General features: G+C 43.0%; 1 protein-coding gene across 1 annotated transcript in view; it reads right to left on the bottom strand.

Annotated features, from left to right (window-relative positions):
- The window catches only part of RIGI (RNA sensor RIG-I), a 44,696-nt gene that overhangs the window by 22,798 nt on the left and 2,191 nt on the right, over nucleotides 1-19,707 (bottom strand). Inside the window, exons 2-10 of the mRNA XM_037035746.1 lie at nucleotides 15,635-15,769; nucleotides 14,242-14,423; nucleotides 10,491-10,638; nucleotides 9,605-9,724; nucleotides 8,078-8,179; nucleotides 6,480-6,633; nucleotides 5,706-5,964; nucleotides 3,849-4,011; nucleotides 2,238-2,357 (exon numbers count right to left, since the gene is read on the bottom strand). Of these exons, the coding sequence (XP_036891641.1) occupies nucleotides 2,238-2,357; nucleotides 3,849-4,011; nucleotides 5,706-5,964; nucleotides 6,480-6,633; nucleotides 8,078-8,179; nucleotides 9,605-9,724; nucleotides 10,491-10,638; nucleotides 14,242-14,423; nucleotides 15,635-15,769 (1,383 nt within the window). The remainder of the gene's footprint in view (nucleotides 1-2,237; nucleotides 2,358-3,848; nucleotides 4,012-5,705; nucleotides 5,965-6,479; nucleotides 6,634-8,077; nucleotides 8,180-9,604; nucleotides 9,725-10,490; nucleotides 10,639-14,241; nucleotides 14,424-15,634; nucleotides 15,770-19,707) is intronic.

The raw sequence follows: 19,707 nt of genomic DNA on the forward strand, positions 1-19,707 counted from the left end.
ATAGGCAGTCATGGCTCACCTCTTCACACAATTGTTATGAAAATTACAACTAAAATACAAAATAGCCATCACTCAGAACCATCAGAAACCGAGTTGAATGGAAGTCTGACAACTACAGAATTAAGAAATCACATTGATTCAGAATGAGCCAGCAAGCTAATGCCATATCTGAGACTCCATCGACCTGACTAACACTGTTTGACTCACCTTGGATATCCCCAGAGATTCTACCCCATCCAATTCATAAACCCAACTAAACTGCTTTTCCAGATGAACGCTTGGTCTTGGGCCAAGCTTCATAACTACCTAAATCCTATCAAACAAGCCACAGCTGGCTACATTGAGTCCCAGGCCCAGCACTAGCAGCAGCCAGCCTAGATTCACAGCTTGGCTTTGCCTGGGCATCTCAAAGCCCAAGCCCAGCACAAATAGCAGCCATCTTAGATTGCTTTTTTATTCAGGCAGGGTGGCCCTGGACAAAACACAGGAGGGGGCTGACCTTGGCCTGCACCACCTGGAAAATACCCAAGACACACACCCAGTGGACAGCTACAGACCATGTCAGAGCACCACCACCCTGCTCCTGCACAGCTGATCCTCCATGGACAGTGGAGGTTGGTGGTAAGTGGTCGCAGCTAATTCTTGCAACTGACTGGCCTGGGTAGATCCCTCCCACTGATCTGCCAACAGCAACCAAGGCCCATCTACAAGGAGGGTGTATTCAGACAACAGGAAGGGTTTACCTCAAATACCCAGCTTGGGTCATAAAGCAGGCTGTGCCATTGGGCCCTACAGAACACCTACTATATTTGGCCATCCTACCAAGACAGGAAATCATAGCAGCTCTACCCAATACACAGAAACAAACACAGGGAGGCTGCCAAAATGAGGAGACAAAGAAACATGGCCCAAATTTAAAGAACAGATCAAAACTCTAGAAAAAAAGCTAAACAAAGTAGAGATAAACAATCTATCTGATGCAGAGTTCACATCACTGGTCATAAGGATGCTCAAGGAACTCCGTGAGGACCTCAACAGCATTAAAAAATAGATCCAATCAGAAACAAAGCATACACTAATTGAAACAAAGAATAATTTACAGGGAAACAACAGTACAGTAAATGAAGCTGAGATTCAAATCAATGATATGGAATACAAGGAAGCAAAAAAACACCAATCAGAACAAGAAGAGAAAGGAATCCTAAAAAATGAGGATAATGTTAGCAGCCTCTGGGACAACTTCAAGTCCAACATTCGCATCATAGGGGTACCAGAAGGATAAGAGAAAGTGCAAGAAATTAGAAATCTATTGGAAAAGATAATGAAAGAAAATTTCCTTAGTTTGGTGAAGAAATAGACATGCAAGTCCAGGAAGTACAGAGAGTCCCAGACAAGATGGATGCAAACAGGCCCACTCAAAGACACATCATAATTAAAATGCCAAAAGTTAAAGATAAAGAATCTTAAAAGCAGCAAGAGAAAAAAAGAAGTGAGTTACCTACAGGGGAGTTCCCATAAGGCTGTCAGCTGATTTCTCAAAAGAAACTCTGCACACTTAAAGACATTGGCAAAAAATATTCAGCTACGAAAAGTAGGTACCTACAGCCAAGATTGCTCTACCCAGCAAAGCTATCATTTAGAATTGAAGGGCAAATAAAGAACTTCCCAGACAGGAAAAACCTAAAAGAGTTCTTCATCACCAAACCATTATTATCTGAAACGTTAAAGGGACTCATTTAATAAAAAGAAGATCAAAACTATGAACAATAAAATGGCAAAAAACACAAATCTATCAACTGAATCTAAAAAACAAACTAAACAAACAAGAACAGAGACAGAACCATGGATACAGAGAGCATTTGAATGGTTGATAGTAGGAGGCTGTGGGGGAATGGGTAAAGAGGTAAAGGGATTAAAAAGTACAAATAGATAGTTACAGAATAGCCATGGGGATGTAAAGTACAGTATAGGAAATGGAGTAGCCAAAGAAGTTATATGTGTGTCCCAAGGACATGAACAATGGTGTGGGGATTGCTTGAGGGAGTGAGTGGTGCTCAGTGGAGGGAGTGAAGGGGGAAAAATCAGGACAACTGTAATAGTATAATCAATAAAATATATGTATTTTTAAAAAGTGAACCTCTTGAAATTGTCTGAACTAAGGAGAATGCAAACAAATGTTAGTGAACAATTCACGGCTATTCCAAAAAGGAGAGGATACAAAACAAGATTTATCTTACCGAGGCTTGTAGTACCGAGTTCATCAAAGACACTCTTTACCAGACCCTCTGTCTCTTTCATCAGCTGAGAGATGATATATTCAAATCTGCTGGTAGTTCGTGACTCCACTTTCCTGAACACTAGAACCATCAAAGGAAAGTGAGTATTTTTCAGGAAGCGTACATGAGAGTTTAAGTAGGCATCTCCAAACCTTTCCCTACTTTTGTAACATCCTCGGCAAAACCTGAGGACCCAAGTTCACAGACAGCTCACCTAGATAAAAAAATGCTCCAAAACCCCGCAACAGCTCCCTCAGACTTACTGCACTTCTCTAACGCATCTTCTATGCTCTGGGTCTAATTCACCTTCTCACTCTGGCTTTCCTGTTTCTCAACACAGGCCCCTGCTCCGAGGAGGCTGGTATCTGTCTTATCCCTGCAAATACCACACTTTCTGCCTGTCTCTGTTCTTTGATCCTTTCCCACCCAACTCTCAGGAGTGTTCACACTGTTCCTAATTTGCATTATTGCATCGTTTCGGCAGAAATTTATTCATTGCCCACCACATGCCATATTCTGGTGATAGAGAGTTGGGTAAAGAGGTCTGAATCCAGAGGGGCCTGTATTCTCAGGGGAGAGGAAGACACTTAGCCAAACAAATGCAAGTGGAGTGTTGCGAGAGAAGTATGCACAAATGTCGTGGAGCACAGGGAAAGGACTCCAAGTGCCTCCAAAGGAGGCAGGGTTGTGGGATAAGCAGGGGAAGAGGAAAGGAGAAAGCAAACACAGTCGTGTACAAAGGACAGCACAGAGAAAGCCTATGACACATCTGAGGAACCCACAGGAACGCGGCATGACTGGGCTTATGGGGGTTGGGAGGAGATGAAGCTCAGAAGGCACGGTGGTCATGTGGGGGGTGGGGGGGCGACTGGATTACAAATGTATGTGTACTTGATTCTAAAAAATTTAGATTGTGTACCTTCCCTAAACCCGGCACGGGCAGCTCCCGGAACGAAATGTAACTGCCCCCTCCCTGACTATTTCACGTGTGTTTGCTCCGCCGTATACAGCCACAGGCCATTCAGAGAGCAAGAGTGAAGCCATGTGCGTCTCATCCCCCCTTTCGCCCTTGCCGAATGAGTACAGCATTGGTATCCAATACACATGCCCTAGTCCATCTTATATAAAATCACATTCTGATCTTTTGAGGTAAGGTATGATTAGTTCAGACAACTTCAGCCAAAATTATCAGATAAATATTGAAATAATGAATGACCACACCATATGCCCCTCAAGCATGGAACCCTGGGAAGGACTGAGCCTGACTTGTAGAGACTTACATGCTTAGATTTTTCTCATCACCTCTCTCTCATTGCTGGTATCTTTATAAGAGTTTTACGGGACTGGAGAGTAAGACTGTTTGCTTTCTAAAGGCCATTCCTGAGCTTCATCCATTGCTTGAGGAGAAAGCTCAGTGGAGGAGAAAAGCCAGAAACGAGATCATTTCCCAAGTTAAATACATCTTACTAAACAGAGAGAGGGTAAACATTGAGTGCTCATTCAAAGAGCTCTAAACTAGAAATATCCGGAGGTAACAAAGCCCCCAAGGGCTGGTTACTGTATCCCACTTACACTTCTGGGGCTTATATACAACTCCCTCCAGTTCCTCCAAGTTGTCCCTGACTGTTGACAGCACTGAGGTGTCCAGAGACGCGCACAGCTTGCAGATATGCTCAATGGCTTCGGGCACGTTTTTGGCATCCCCAACGCCGACTGAGGCCGTCAGCCCGATGACCTGCAAAGAGCAAGCCAGACCGTCGTCAGGTGTCTGGGAAAAGTGCGACATTTCCGCAGCCCCCCACATAGCCCTCTCCTGCTAAAGCAGGCTTTTCCCCTGACTTGAGATAAAGAGCAAGAACACTTTTTTCCCTGAAATTCTCTACGACGTTGCAAATGGAAAGGTTCACATTCAGCAAAGCACTGAATAAATGCAGAAGCCACGACTCATCCGCTGAACACAAATCAACATAGAAACAAAGAGAAGAAACCCTTGCAAGGCAGGACTCCTCTCTGCTCTACCCTGGGACCCCTCATGACCTGCAGAAGAACCTACTGAGATGGAAAGGGACTGAAGTCAGTCATACTCCCATTCCAGTCACGGGCATGCCACATGGGTTGCAAGTATCTACTATTCTCTAGGTAACAACAGCAATTGTTAGGTCACAATTGCAATTTAAAATGGTACCCGTGTGAATTTAGTGAGACAACATTTATAAAAGATTTAGCTTCATGGTCACCTAATATTTGTTTCTTCCTCTGATAGCCACTCAATAAATAACTAAATAACTGACTCATTAACCAGGAATCTAGTTAACTATTCATTTTTTTTCTGGATGAAAAAGCTGTAAGAAATGTGATTGCCGCTGAATTTTGTCTGTGAGCACCATACCGAATTTCTTCTCACCTGTGATTACAAAGTGATTATTAGTGGGGCTAGAGAACTGCTCACAATGTGGGATTGGTGTACTACAAATTCATGGTTTCCAGCTTCACTTGAGTCCCCAATATGACACAGTGAATTCTTCTGTGCATGAGTTATCTGTCTTCCACTCCAAGTCTGCTCTATGCGCCCTGAGCTTCCTCCCCCTTCCCATCTGATTATACTCAGCGAATGATCCATCTACCTGTCCTACCTTCAGGAGGAAGGAGGGTTATATGCCAGTTTTCCTACCCTTCCTGCTCCCATCTGAGAACTACTCTTGGTCTTGACTCTCCCCTCTGACAACACCAAAAAGAGCAAAAATGGCTTTCCAACTGGTCCCCCAAACTAATCCATCTGCACGCCTACTTATTGCAAACCTCCGGTCGCTCCTGGCATCTTGTTCTATCCATCATTCCCTCTCTGACATCCTGCCTCACCCACCGCTACTCACCGCTTCACACTGTACTCAAGGATTTGTGAATGCACCATGTACGTTTCAGGATTCGTGAATGCACTGTGTTCTTCCACAGCTCTGTGCCTCTGGACACATAGTAGGCTTTACTGAAAACCACCCAGCTACCTACCTTGTCAACTCTCTTCAGTTTTTGCCTAACCTTACTTCTGTCAGGTTGTGCCTTATTTTCACTGCACACTTAGTTCTTCTACTTCTGTTCTGATTGCACCATGTGTACATCTCCATAGTGTGCCATCATGATAAATTATGACATAATTCTTACATATTTGGCTCCCCACAAAACTTCAGCAGTTGAAGAACTATGGCAAGAACTATGTCTTTTTGTATTTGTACCCCCAGTGCTTTGCACAGCGCATAGCGGCACCGGATACATAGATGTTGAGTTGCTAAATGAATCAGAATTAATCAGTGAGTTACACAATATGCACTTAGGACCTGAGAAGGACATCCTCACTGTGGCCATGAGAGTTAAGTCGATAGGATTTAGGAAGGTCACGGCTCTTAGGAGAAATCCATCTGACTCTGCAGATACCTGGGGTAGTGGGTCTGAAGATCCTCCAAGCTTCTGATCTAGATAACTGAACATGATCATGTTGTAAGGATGGCGCTTATTGGTGTTGTGGCATTCATCAAAGATCATCAAAGTAAAGACAGAGAGTGATGGGATAGTCCCATTTCTAAGGCTATTCACAAGAATCTGTGGAGTTAAAATGATGATGTCACTGTCCTCAATGATCTGTTCCACTGAGATATTCTCAAATGTCAATCCGGATACGCCGGAAACTCTGTACCTGGAAAATGACAGAAATTGCCTGTTACCAACCACAGTGTGAATGAGGAACACAAAGATATGAAACACTAGATCAGAACATAGATTCAGTTCTCTTTAAGTCTAAAAGGAGACAAGTGCTTAGCAGTCTTACACATAGTAAGTGATCAATAAATGCAAGCTAGTTAAACTGCTAAGAATATATTTTAATTCTTTCAAGCCACCAACAAAGAAAATAGTAAAGAGGAATAGTAAATAAATTATACAATCATTAAAAAGTTAAATGTGCCATTTAACATAAAATTTATCCCTTAAGTCATTGAATTATTCTGCAAGAGTTAACCAAAGGAGTTCAGGACTTCAGGTACAGATAACAAAACAGACTTGAATCCACAAAGGAATTACATCTAGATTATATAAAATCTGACTCTACTATAAAGTTTTTGAATCATGGTTTTCCAAAAACAAAACAAAGCAGAAAGCATACCAGTTACATAAAGCTAGAGAAAAATAAGTTGGAGCAACTGTTATACCTACCCAAGTCTTTCAAAATATTTTAAGAACACAGATTTTTGCTGTTCATACACTGGGAGTTGATTAGCAAAAAACACAACCTTCCCCTTTTGTCCTTGTGGGAATTTTTTAAGATGATGTTCACATATGAGAAGTGCAGCAAATGTTTTCCCACAACCTTTTAACATACAAAGAAAAAGAAAACATGTAACTAACATAACACTGTTGCGAGGCGTGGAGCGCAAGGTCCCCGAGACCCCCTTGGCCTTCGGTCGGGGGTGTGGGGAGTGGGCCGTTGGGATACCTTTCCTATCAAAGGCAAGCTGAGAGCTAGCTAATAGCTGTGCTACCTCCCTGGGGCAAAAGGTGTGTACCTGACTTTCAGAATGTATGGTGACTGGTGAAGTGGCCCAGGGTTGGCACAGTGCCTGCACAGGAGGCAGGGACGCAGCTCCTCCTGCCACCCTGACTGAAGGTGGCAGCCAAGAGAATGTAAACAATACAGGGAACTGGCCAACGTAGCTCATTGTGGGAGGAGCCGAGGAGGAGGTCAGGTAGGAAGCTCTGGTTCAGGATTTAAACTGAGAGCAGGCAGGAGGAGGTGGGTCTGCCAGGAGGGCAGAGAGAGAGATTCCACCATGCTGCCAGTAGTGAGATGGAAGGCACACAGACTGTAGGAGCTGGTTGGCCATTGGAGAAATGATGTAGCAACCATGTGAGGGGAAGCCATGAGCAGGCAGCTATGCACCATGGGCTAGTAAGAAGGCAGAGATATGCTGCTGCTCCGATCGTGCCCACCCCAGCGGACTCCAAAGCCACCAAAGACCCTGCCTTGCAAGACGCTGACCTGTTGCCTTGCAGACCCAGACCCTATCTGGACTCTTGGGACTTAAGCCTTTCCTGGACTCCTCCACAATCCAGTGCAACATGCTTCCTGGACTATGACACAGAGGCCGATGACAACGTGCCCCAGGTCCTGGAGAACAGCTGCTGCAAGAGGATGGTGACTCTGGGACCCACGGGCAGTCTTTCCAGAGGAGATGGAGAACTGTGGGCACAGCCAGCTTAAGGAGATGGGGAACTACGGAGCTTGGTTCTGGCATACAGCCTGGTGGGGAGCAAGGGCGAATGGGGCTCCTGGGAGAAGTGCTCTCAGGCCCTCAAGGTTGGAATATTGTAAATAAAAACCTGTTTTTTTCCAGGACTAATTTTGGATCATACAGCAAGGTACCACATGGTGTCCCTGTTTGCTCAGTTACAATACTAAAATATTTCTGTGGAAGTAATTATTTGGGGCTCTCCTAAAACCACTGGTAGACTAGTAAATTGGTCATGTGGATGGGTTAACAATGGCAAAATTTACACCATGACTAAAAAACGTCAAGCTGCTTCCTAGGCTACGTGTACTCAGGGTCTGAAGCAAGCTAAAAGATGGCATTTTTCTTTTTCCCTTGTGTTGTTTTAAAATACCTTAAGACTATATTAATAGGATGGTTTTCTCAAAAGACGAATAGAACAGGGGACTAACTAAAACATGCCCGTTTTATCCCAGTGTGCAGGAAAAGGAACAAAAGGGAAGCAAACAGAGGAACAGAGCACAGAAGTAACGGCAATCGCCTTACCGGTAGGAGCACATATTATTGTGTTTTTTCCGTTGATAGCAGGAGCAGCGAGCTCCAGTTGGTAATTTCTGGGCTTCAGTGGGCTCTGAGCATGAGGCACTTCTGAAACACAAAAGGAACAAAATTACCAAACAGCTACTGCTCTGAGGAATCAGGGCAATAGCTGTCTGCTATCAAATAGACCAGAGTTTCTGGCTCCGGCCAGAAGGGCCTCACGTACGAAAGTTTAGAATCCTTGCTTCTTGTTCACGGTTCCAGCTTCCCCACTGATTCTCTTTCAGTGACAAAGTACTGACCACAAGGAAAAGAAAATTAAATTAAAAAAGAATGGCTTAATTCAGGGCGGGACAGATGGCTTCCAGATAAAGGAAATGCCACATGGAACAAAACGGCAACAAATGCCTCCAAGATCTTTGAAAAACTCTAAATGGTAAATACTGAATTCCCAAAGCCATCTCTCATTGAAGAGCAATCCTGCTTTGTAATTCTACAGGCTCTCACATGGTATTTTTCTCTCAAAAGAAAAAGAACCAGAAGTTTTAAAAAACAATCAGAGGCTTTCCCCCACTAACAAGATTAAGCATATAGAATGTGAAGAGCCACAAATACCTTGAAAATCATTCTTTGAGTCCAATCTATCCATTTTAAAGAAAAAGAGAATTTCTAAAAGGTTAAGAGAGTGCACCAAGGACTTTTACATGCTGGAAAAGTTTAAAGCAACCTCTAGTCATTGATCTTATTCTGGAATGACAAAAAACTTGTATCATTCAGTTGCTGAAGTAATCTGTAAATTCGGTTCTTGTGGCGTTTGCGCAAATCCCATCTCCTAACACTAGTCATTGTGAATCATAATTTCTCCCCTGATGCCCTTTAGTAAATAACTTTTTATTATGGTTTATTACGTAACTTTCTGGTCTCCTCATGAAAATGTGCTCCCAGAACCGTAATGTGGGCCTTACCAGGCCACAGCTAACTCATCCAGTGCCTTTGTATGAATTAGTAAAAGTGCCCTCGGGGAGCACCTAGCCCCTCAATGCACTGTGGCAAATAGCGCAGTCTGGGTCTCACTCCCCACGCAACCTCTCAGCCCAGCGCACATGTGCTGCAGACACACTTCACCCACTTACACTGCAGCCCTGCGATCATACAAGGAAACTGACCACGGGACTCTCAAGTGGAAGTATTTCTTTGGAAGGCAGTGCTGATTTTGAATCCTGTCTATGAAAGCAGGATTTTATAGGCCTTGAGTTTCTGGGAAGACTCTTTACATTTTAAATGTACACAGGCCTATACGTTCTTAGTGATAAAAGAAGACCAACAACGAGATAAAGGAGGAATAAGAACCGGACCATAGCTATGGAGGGAGGAGAGGGACATTGCTAATCACAGAGAAAAGCAATATTGTCATGTAAATTCTTTTTCTTTCTTTCTTTCCCTTAAGAACCTTCCTCTCAGTACTGAGAATGTGTCCCCACCCAAAACATTCGAAGAGCACCCCTGTGGAAGAGAAAAAGCAATGCTGGGTACCTGAAGGTGGGCATGAATCCTGACTAAGATTCTGGCATTCTGGTTCTTCCTTGTAGAAAATCTGCACCTCGGAAGTTTCTACTTCCTCATCCTCAAGATCTTTCGTTTTCTCTTTCGCACCTTTGTGAGATCAAACAACATCTTAGAACCTCGATATAACCTGATTCTAGTGTGAAAGCCTTACAATGAGCTTGTAACATAAAATCTTCAAAATTTTGCTTGTAACAAAAACATTGTGAGTGCCCATCTCAGTTTGGAGTTTGAACTCCAACGTTATTTTGGACTTTCTCATTCAAAGTGAGGAACATAGACCAGGAATTTCCAGAATGTGCATGTTAGCAATGCAGACTCTTGAGGCCCTATGGAATCAGAACCTGCCTTCTAACAAGATCCCCAGGTGACTCACGGGCACACTAAAAAGAGAAGCATGATTTAGCAGATATTCATGTCCTCCATTCCCAGCCCAACCCAAGAAATCAGAAATCAGATGTGTATTTATACAGACAATTTCTGGAACAACTTGAAATCAAAACAAGCCTGGGAAAAGTAAGACCCTCAGAGGGTTTACCAAACTCGAGTCTTTAAAACCATACTCTGAGGTTACTTAGCTTCAGGAAGTCAAGAGATGGCTCAATTACTTAATCCCAGTAGGTTTTTTTCTTTCAATCCTGTTCTGGTTCAGTGGCAGATGGCTTTTAGGCAGAGAACCAGGCAACGTCTGTCTTCAATCCACTGTGAAAATGGGTGAGTCCTTTTTTATCTTTTTAACTCTAGACTTTGCCAGCTATTTCTCCGATAATCTAAACCCAGAAAGTGAGCTCAGGTTCTGCCTTCCCCAAATCCTTTGGACTAGATGGGCTAATTCTGGTGAGAATGGTTTGCCTACCTTTCTCTATAATCCACAGTTCTGTGAAATTGCTCTCTTCTTTGTCCAAAGCGAGTTTCAGAGATTTGGGCCAGTTCTCCTTGTCTGACCTGAGAAGGCACTCAACCATCTTCTCTGCACCTGCCATGGGCCCCTTGTTGGAACAAACCTAAGCAAGACAACTGTGGTTGGCTGATCGAATATTTCAAAGTTTTCCTTTTACGAGTTTTTATTGCAGAAATACTTCAAGTGCTATCACTGTACACTATGGTTCAGTAGATCTTATTTGTGACCATTTTTGCACCATCCAACACAATCTTTTCTCTAAAGATTTTATTTATTTATTTTTTAAAGAGAGGGAGAGAAACATCAATGTGAGAGAGAAACATTATACACACCTCTACGCCAGGGACTGAACCTGTTACCCAGGCCTCTGCCCTGACCAGGAATCGAACCAGCGACCTTTCACTTTGTGAAAGAATGATCAACCAACTGAGCCACATTAGTCAGGGCCATTCAACACTAAGAACAGATACCCTGTTCTTTGCCTTTGTTCTCCACATATTATATTACTATGTCAAGCCAAGCATTCTCACCTTCTTTGAGATCTTATAGCCAATCATTATCAGCAACATTAAGAAAACAATCCACTTAATAGCTATTCAAGATATGGTGTATTGGCATAGATATTCAGAAAAATAAAACCAAATATTAATGAATTGTTTTTCAGGGTACTGAGACTTACATGACTATTATTAATCATCATAATAAAAATTTATTGAACACTTATTATTATGTGCCAAGCATATATAAGCACTTTACATATATTATCTCATTTAATTTTTATAAAAATTTGATATTGAGGTACTATGACTATTGCCATATTATACATGAATAAACAGGAGCTCACAGAAACTAAGTAACTTGCCTAAGATCACGCCCCTAGTAAGAGGCCAAGCTAGGGTTCTAACAAAATGTATCTAGGTCCACAGCCCGAACACTTAACCACTTGAGTCTATGGCTTTTTTCTTTTTATTTGCTAAACTGTTTGATTGTATTTAAATTTGCATAGAGCATTATTCACAAAGTAATATCATAATTTTAACTGAAAATAGGACAAATGTGAAAAAAAACTTGTGACATAAAAATTACTCAGTTTGAGACAGGATAGTAAGAAGCTAGGAAAATTCCTGGGCAAGGAGAACAGTGAAACTGAGACAAGAAAATTGAACAAGCTGACCTCAAGACCTTAACCTCCCAACCAGAGAATACAAAACCTCCCAGGCCACGAACCACAGTCCTCTGGGGAAGAGAGGAAGGGCAATTCTAATGCGCAGAGAGACGACACCTGAGCAAAGGAACCAGCTTAGGAAGAAGCTGCAGACTCCTCCTGCAGCTCCCCCTCCCAAGAGAAACTGCCCCTCTACTCTCCCCCTAGGAATTTCCCCCTCCCAAACTCCTACATTTCTCTTACATAAACTTGCCCCTGGAAGCTCCAGGTAAGCCACCTCACCTGGATGTTAGGGTTTTAACCAGCCACATTCTCAGACTGCTAGCTTCTGATATTAATAAAAGCACCCTTATAATCCAATCCCTGTCTCTGCTTTTTGGCTGAGTGGTGACAGACAGCACAAGCTCTGAACTTGGTTGCCCCTGGTTTTAAGTTCACAATTAAAAGTATTATTCTCGACTCCCAGCCAAGATGGAGGCGTAGGTAGACACACTGTGCCTCCTCACACCACAAAAACAAGGATAACCAATTTAAAAAAAAAAAAAAAACAACCAGAACTGACAGAAAATCGAACTGTATGGAAGTTCGACAGCCAAGGAGTTAAAGAAGAAACATTCACCCAGACCGGTAGGAGGGACGGACGGAGACAGGCAGCCAAGTAGAGGATTCGAGGCAAGGCTGGCAGACTGGGTGAGGTGGCAGATTACTGACTGGGCAGTCCCACACTCATTGGTTCCTCTCAGTCCCACTGGGAGGAACAACTGGGGAGTGAGACAGACGGAGCAACCCAGGGCTCCAGTGTGGGGAAATAAGGCCTCAAAGCCTCTGACTGAAAACACCTGTGGGGGTTGAGGATGCAGCAGGAGAAACTCCCAGCCTCACAGGAGAGTTTATTGGAGAGACCCACAGGGTCCTAGAATGGGTCATACGAACCCACCCACGGAGAATCAGCACCAGAAAGGCTCAATTTGATTATGGGAAGCAGGGGAAGTAACTGAAAACCAGCAAAGAGCAGAGCAAGAGGCACTGTTCCCTCCCAGACCCCTCCCCACATATGGCATCACAATGCAATGCCATAGGTTACCCCACCCTGGGGAACACCTAAGGTTCCACCCCCTACTACATAACAGAAGCTCCAAGACAAAAAAAAAAAAAGGCCCAAATGAAAGAACAGATCAAAGCTCCAGAAAAAATACAACTAAGTAATGAAAAGATAGCCAACCTATCAGATACACAATTCAAAACATTGGTAATCAGGATACTCCAGGAACTCACTGGGTACTTCAAGAGCATAAAAAAGACCCAGGCAACAATGAAGGTCACATTATGTGAAATAAAGAAACATCTACAGGGAACCAACAGCAACGGGAAGGAAACTGGGACTGAAATCAACAGTGTGGACCAGAAGGAAGAAAGAAACATTCAACCAGATCTGAATGAAGAAACAAGAATTCAAAAAAAATGAGGAGAGGCTTAGAAACCCCCAGGACATCTTTAAACATTCCTACATCCAAATCATAGGGGTGCCAGAACAAGAAGAAGAGCAAGAAATTGAAGACTTATTTGAACAAATAATGAAGGAGAACTTCCCCAGTGTGGCAAAGGAGAGAGACTTTCAGGAAATCCAGGAAGCTCAGAGAGTCCCACTCAAGTTGGACCCAAAGAGGAACACATCATAATTATATTACTCAAGATTAAAGATAAGGAAAGAATCTTAAAAGCATCAAGAGAAGAGGAGACAGTTACCTACAAAGGAGTTCCCATTAGACTATCACCTGATTTCTCAAAAGAAACCTTATAGGCAAGAAGGGGTTGGAAAGAAGTATTCCAAGTCATGAAAGGCATGGACCTACATCCAAGATTGCTCTATCCAGCAAAGTTATCATTTATAATAGAAGGGCAGATAAAGTGCTTCCCAGATAAAATCAAGTTAAAGGAGTTCATCAACACCCAGCCCTTATATGAAATATTAAAAGGGACTTATCTAAGAAAAAGATAAAAACTATGAACACTAAAATGACAACAAACTCACAGCTATTAACAACTGAACCTAAAAAAACAAAAATAAACTAAGCAAACAACTAAAACAGGAACAGAATCACAGAAATAGAGATCACATGAAAGATTATCAGCAGGGATATAAGAGGAGGAGAGGGGGGAAAAAGGTACAGAGAATAAGTAGCATAGATGGTAGGTAGAAAATAGACAGGGGGAGGATAAGAATAGTATAGGAAATGTAGAAGCCAAAGAACTTATATGTATGACCCATGGACATGAATTAAAGGGGGGGGAATGTGGGTGGGAGGGGGTGTGCAGGGTGGAGGGAAATAAAGGGGGAGAAATGGGACAACTGTAATAGCATAATCAATAAAATACATTTAAAAAGAAAAATATATTATTCTGGTAATTATACCTTAGATTTGAGGACTTTTGTGGATTTCAGTGATCTTTCTTAGGTCTAAAACAGTATAGAAAACAGAAGATATTTTCCATGTTCAAGTTATTTCCCCCAAATTCAGAATTTTATTATAATTAAATTACCTGTTTAATTTCTTCACATTCCTGATTGATTAAACATTTAGATACTTCAGGAAGAATATCATTTGGGTTAATTCTGGTTTTAAATTCTGGTTGCAAACGCCTTAATAGCCATCTATATTCCTCCAACTTTTCAATTTTTTCGAAATTCCAACTTTCAATAGCTTCATAAAGTCCAGAATAACCTGAAAGAAAAAAAGGAATTGGCTATTTTTATGAAACCAACTTAAAAAGTGTGGGGTCACTACACAGCCCTTCCCCCTCCCATAACTGAGGGCTGGTCAGGTGGCCACTGGCCAGAGGGGATGTGTACTGTTTTGGGAATGGACTGTAACTTCCTCCTTATAAACTTTTCGGAGTGCCTTCCTGTCCTGTGACTGCTTCTTGACCTTTACACTGAGGTAATGTAACTTAGAGTCATGTGTAGGACATGTGCCTCCTTCGTCTGGGACCCCTTAAAACAAGTCTCAGACAGAAGGGGGTACAGGCCCTCTCGCACCCACTGTCTGCGATCAGTACATTACACCTGTGATGTACTGAACAGCAGGCACGTCCACATCTGCCAGTCCACTGGGTGGGGTTTTTTGGGGGGAATATCAAGAGCATTTAAGCAGCTCCCTGGTTTGAAGGCTCTGATTCTATTTCACTGGTCAGCTGGTCAGTTCTAAAACCAGAGTTACACTCTCTTGATGCCTATGGCTTTACAATAAATCTGATATTGAGCAGAGAAAACCCAGCCTTCTTAATTCTTCTTTAGGGAATTCCTGACTATTCTGGGATTTAGTTCTTCTATATACATTTTAGAATTACCTTGTCAAACTCATGAGAAAGCATGTAGGATTTTTATTCAATGCAATACAGTAAAATTTTTATTCCATACAATAGAATTGTATTGAATATATAGATCAATGTGGGGAAAGAGGGCATTTTTATAACATCAAGTCTTCCTCTCCATGTGTACATCCCCACTTAAGTAGGACTTCTTTAGTATCTTTCAATAATATTTTATCATATTTCCATTCACACTTTACACATCTTTTGCTAGGTTTGTTCCTAAATATACGCTAACTTTTGGTACTGTTATAAATGATATATCATTTTAGATTAGATTTTCTATTTGCTTCCAATGGGTGAAAATGCAACTAACTTTTGTATATTGATCTTACACCCAATAAACTCGCTAAACTCGCCCCTTAGTTACAATACTCTGTAGAATACTTTGGATATTTCAGGTAGATAATTACATTTTTTTGCCTGAAAATAGTCTTTACCCTGCCTCGGATTAAAAGACATGAGCTCTGTGTGGACACCTCAGCATTACTAACATTTCACTCCACAGCACTCTGAAACGGCCAGGTGCCACCCTCTGATCTGGGCGCAGAGAGAACGAACTGACCTGCGTGATGAAGGGCATCCAGAAAAGCGCGGAACCAGCCCTCCTCCCGCAGCTCCAGCAGGAGCCTGAGGAACTGCGAGGCGGCCTCCGTCACACCCTTGTTGTTTTTCTCCGCCTGAATATACTGCATCTCATCTACAGACAGAAGCAAGAGTGACTCATCGACTGTAGAACCACGAATCACTAGAGGAAACACCTGAGAAGGGCTGTCAACCCTCCTCAGATGGGATGGAAACGGTAACAAATCACAGCAACAGAAGACAGCAAATTCTCTGCCCATTCTTCACCAACCCACCCTCCTATCCCCTCTGAAAATTCCCCCAGTTTGGTAGGGAAGTCTGGGAGCACACTCTAGGGCAGTCTTAAAGGAAAGGGGAAGGTGGCAAGGCAGGCAAACATGTGCTCACCTCCTCCATGACCACATCAGAATTACAACTGAAATACAGAACAACCATCCCGAGAACGACCTGGAGACTAGCTGAAGAGAAGTCCCCTAACCAAGGGTATACAGAAGAAGCCACACTGAAACTGTTGACAAATTTTAAAAATTATTAAGAAGAAAACAAGTTTCTTACAGATGCATGAAAAACTCTCCCACAACAGGCAGAAGTCATGGTGGCACTGGACTAGGGGGGAGGACAAAGGCGCCCCCTGAGGCAGGAGACAGCACAGGGAGAGCCCTGAGGCTGCACAGCTGTGACTGGCCAGCATCTAGCACCCTGGTTGCCGGGAAACACCTTTTACCACTTAGGTAGAATAAATAGGAAACCGAGGCAGGAAGGAGGAAGGAGACAAGTCTCACGCACTATCTGAGCAGTCCTGAGCCTGGTCTGCTAATATTGCCAGGTGTTCCGACATCACAAGAAACACTATGTTAGCAAGAAAGAAGGGAAGTCCTTGAAACTCTATGTAGCATTTCCACTAGAATCTGGGAAAGAAAGCCTTGAAACTGTGCTTTCATCCCAGGGCCTGGAATGTGGGGGAGGGTCCATGGTACCCAAAGAAGAAGCCTGTAAAACAACTCTGGTTAATTGTCTACCTCTGGTCACTGTCTGCTTTACGAGGGAGTCCCTGATGCTTACAGAATAAGCCCATAAATAACTTTGGAAAGTGCCCCAATTTTAACGAACTGGCTTCCATCACATATTTGTTTTACAATAAGATGAAAAATGGAGTCTAGAGCAAGATAAGGATTCTGGCTAACAGACCCCCACACATACCTAAGTTTGGGTAGTCACATCCCCCTGGGAAAGCTAGCCCTGCATTTTTCCATTAATCAATATGTAACTTTTCCCCCTATCATACCCACTATATAAGTCCTTAGAATAAAGGTCATTCTCTCTCCCCCTCTCTCTCCCCCTCTCTCTCCCCCTCTCTCTCCCCCTCTCCCTCTCCCTCTCTCTCTCCCTCTCTCTCTCTCCCTTGGTGGCTCAGGGTGCTCTTGGCTCTCAGGCCACCTGGCCTCAGGCCACCCGGGGGCTTGCCACCCTGGTCTTCAGCCGCTCTTACTTTTGCCACCCTGCTTTGCCCTGAAACTTTGCCTTTCATCCCTCACTCTAGCTAGGCCGGTTCTCTTCCATGGGAGGGGGTCACACCAAGAAGCTGACTACACACTAATACATTTGCTGATCTGTAATTCTTTGCATGCATCAGCAAGAAGAGCCAGGTCTCTCCCGTCAGCACCTCCAGTACTTTGATAGTCTCTAGTTCAAAAGTCTGAATGAACTGCAGGACTACGATTGTGAGGACAGGCCCACTCCATGGCATCAGTAACAATTATAATGGACTCTGCAAGCAGAGTTAGAAATAAACAGAGATATTTTTTTTCATGGTCCTTTTGAAAGAAAACAAGAGGAGCTTAAGAGAAACACAGTGAGGCCAGGTAGCAGAAAACCATCCAACCTGCAGGCTGCCATACTGACTTTGTACACTAACTCTAAGTCTGGGGTGGTAACCAAACAGTTGCCTTGGTCTGATCTGGCGTTGGTAACTTTCCACTCTCTTCCCATTGTCAGTGGAATGCAAATCCCAAAGGAGCAAGCCAGATGTCTAGATGGTTAACCATTGTATTCTCTGAGATCAGAAGAGAACATAGCAGGTAGCAGGCACTAACAAAATTATGCTGAATGAAAGGAAGGAGTGTTTTCCTTCTCCATCTTAGCAAAGAGAAAAGTAACCCTCTTAAAGAGTAAAATTCAGTGGGTTTTGAGAGTTGTGAAACTACCTAATTTTAGTACATTTTCATTACTGTACAAAGAAATCTTGTACTCATTAGCAGTCACTTCCCATTGACCCTCCCCTTAGCCTCAGGCAACCAATAATCTTCTTAGGTTTCTAAGGATTTGCTTATTTTGGACATTTCATTTGGTTGTTACCATGCAATTTGTAGGCTTTTCGACTGGGTTCCTTCACTGAGCATTCTGTTTGAAAGGTTCATCCTTGTATGTAGCACATGGGACATCTTCAGCTTCCCAAGGTAGAATTTCTTGTTCTCTTTCATGAGCTTTCTCAGTCTCTTCACATGCCTCTGACGAGCACACTGACACTGCATAGTGTACAGTAACTGTCTGCCTTCGCCCTTAGACTACGACCATGGACATGTTGTGACCACCTCTGTCTTCATCTTTATATTCTAATCACCAACAAAGTGCCTGGCTCATGACTGTGTCCAGAAAATGTTACTGAAGGAATGGATAAATATTCAGAATACTGCATCCCCAGTGCCCCTCCAACATACAGGGTTAGCGTTGAACTCCAAAGGGATATTGCCCACACCCAGGTCTACCTTGAAACATCATGAAGAACCTAAGGAGACTCCTGCAGAACCCCAGGGACCGTGCAAGCAGAACGTGTCTCCAATGTTCCTTTCCCAATATCCAACACAGGGAGAGGAGAATTATAGCAAAGGAGACACTGGATACTGCTAAAGTAATTTAAACCTACAGGTGTATTTGTGTGTGTGCACATGAGAATGCATGCCTAGGATACAGATAAGCTCCCACTGCCTTCTGATGAGGGCAACAAAAAAACAAATCATACCTGTACACGCAGCCATAACACTCATTAGTGTTTCTACTCTCTGACTGAATCCTGACTGACAGAATGTACTTGTCACAATTAAAGTTAACCAAGGCCCTGACTGGTGTAGCTCAGTGGACTGAGCACGGGCCTGCGAACCAGAGGACTGTGGTTCGATTCCCAGTCAGGGCACATACCTGGGTTGCAGGTCAGTTCCCGGCAGGGGGACACACGATACATTGTGTGTCCTCAGCAGAGGCAACCATACATTGATATTTCTCGCCCTCTCTCCTTCCCTTCCCCTCTAAAGATAAATAAATAAAAATATTTTAAAAAAAAGTTAACCAAGAGAACCCAGAGCTTCCAAAGTGGCCAAGAAAAAAAAAACTAGACATAGAAAACTCTGTCAATAGAAAACAGAAAAATAATGGGGAGAAAAGAAGTTTATGGGTCCACGTGTATGTGATAAAGTATAAAGAAATGAACAAAAAGGTTTAGAAATCAACTAAATGACAAAAAGTTGCCTCTGGTAAGGGGCTAGAAATAAAACCTCTATGCTTAAAGGTACCTCTGTCGTACCTTTAACACTCAAAAAGAAGATAATATTGCCCTGATGGTGTGGCTTAATGGATTGGGTGTCATTTTGCAAACCAAAAGGTCCCTGGCTCAATTCCCAGTAAGGGCACATGCCTAGGTTAAGGACCAGGTCCCCTGTTGGGGGGCATGTGAGAGGCATCCACACAGTGATGTTTCTCTCCTTCCCTTCTGCTCTAAAAACAAAATAAAACCTTTACATTTTTTAATGGAAGTTTCCTGTCTATTAATAAGAAATTGGTTAGCTTTGGCTGGTTTGAGTGCAGGCCGGCAAACTGAAAGGTCACCTGTTCGATTCCCAGGCAGGGCACATGCCTGGGTTGTGGGCCAGGTCCTCAGTAGGGGGAGAGGCAGGTGAGGACTGACGTTTTTCTCTTCCTCTCTTTCTCCTTCCCTTCCCCTCATAAATAAATACAATCTTTTTTTAAAAAACAAGAAAATAATATTATACATCGTGTTCT

Source organism: Sturnira hondurensis, unplaced genomic scaffold, assembly GCF_014824575.4.
Source record: "Sturnira hondurensis isolate 20B ecotype Veracruz unplaced genomic scaffold, ASM1482457v3 Scaffold0022566, whole genome shotgun sequence".
Taxonomy (NCBI): Eukaryota; Metazoa; Chordata; class Mammalia; order Chiroptera; family Phyllostomidae; genus Sturnira; species Sturnira hondurensis.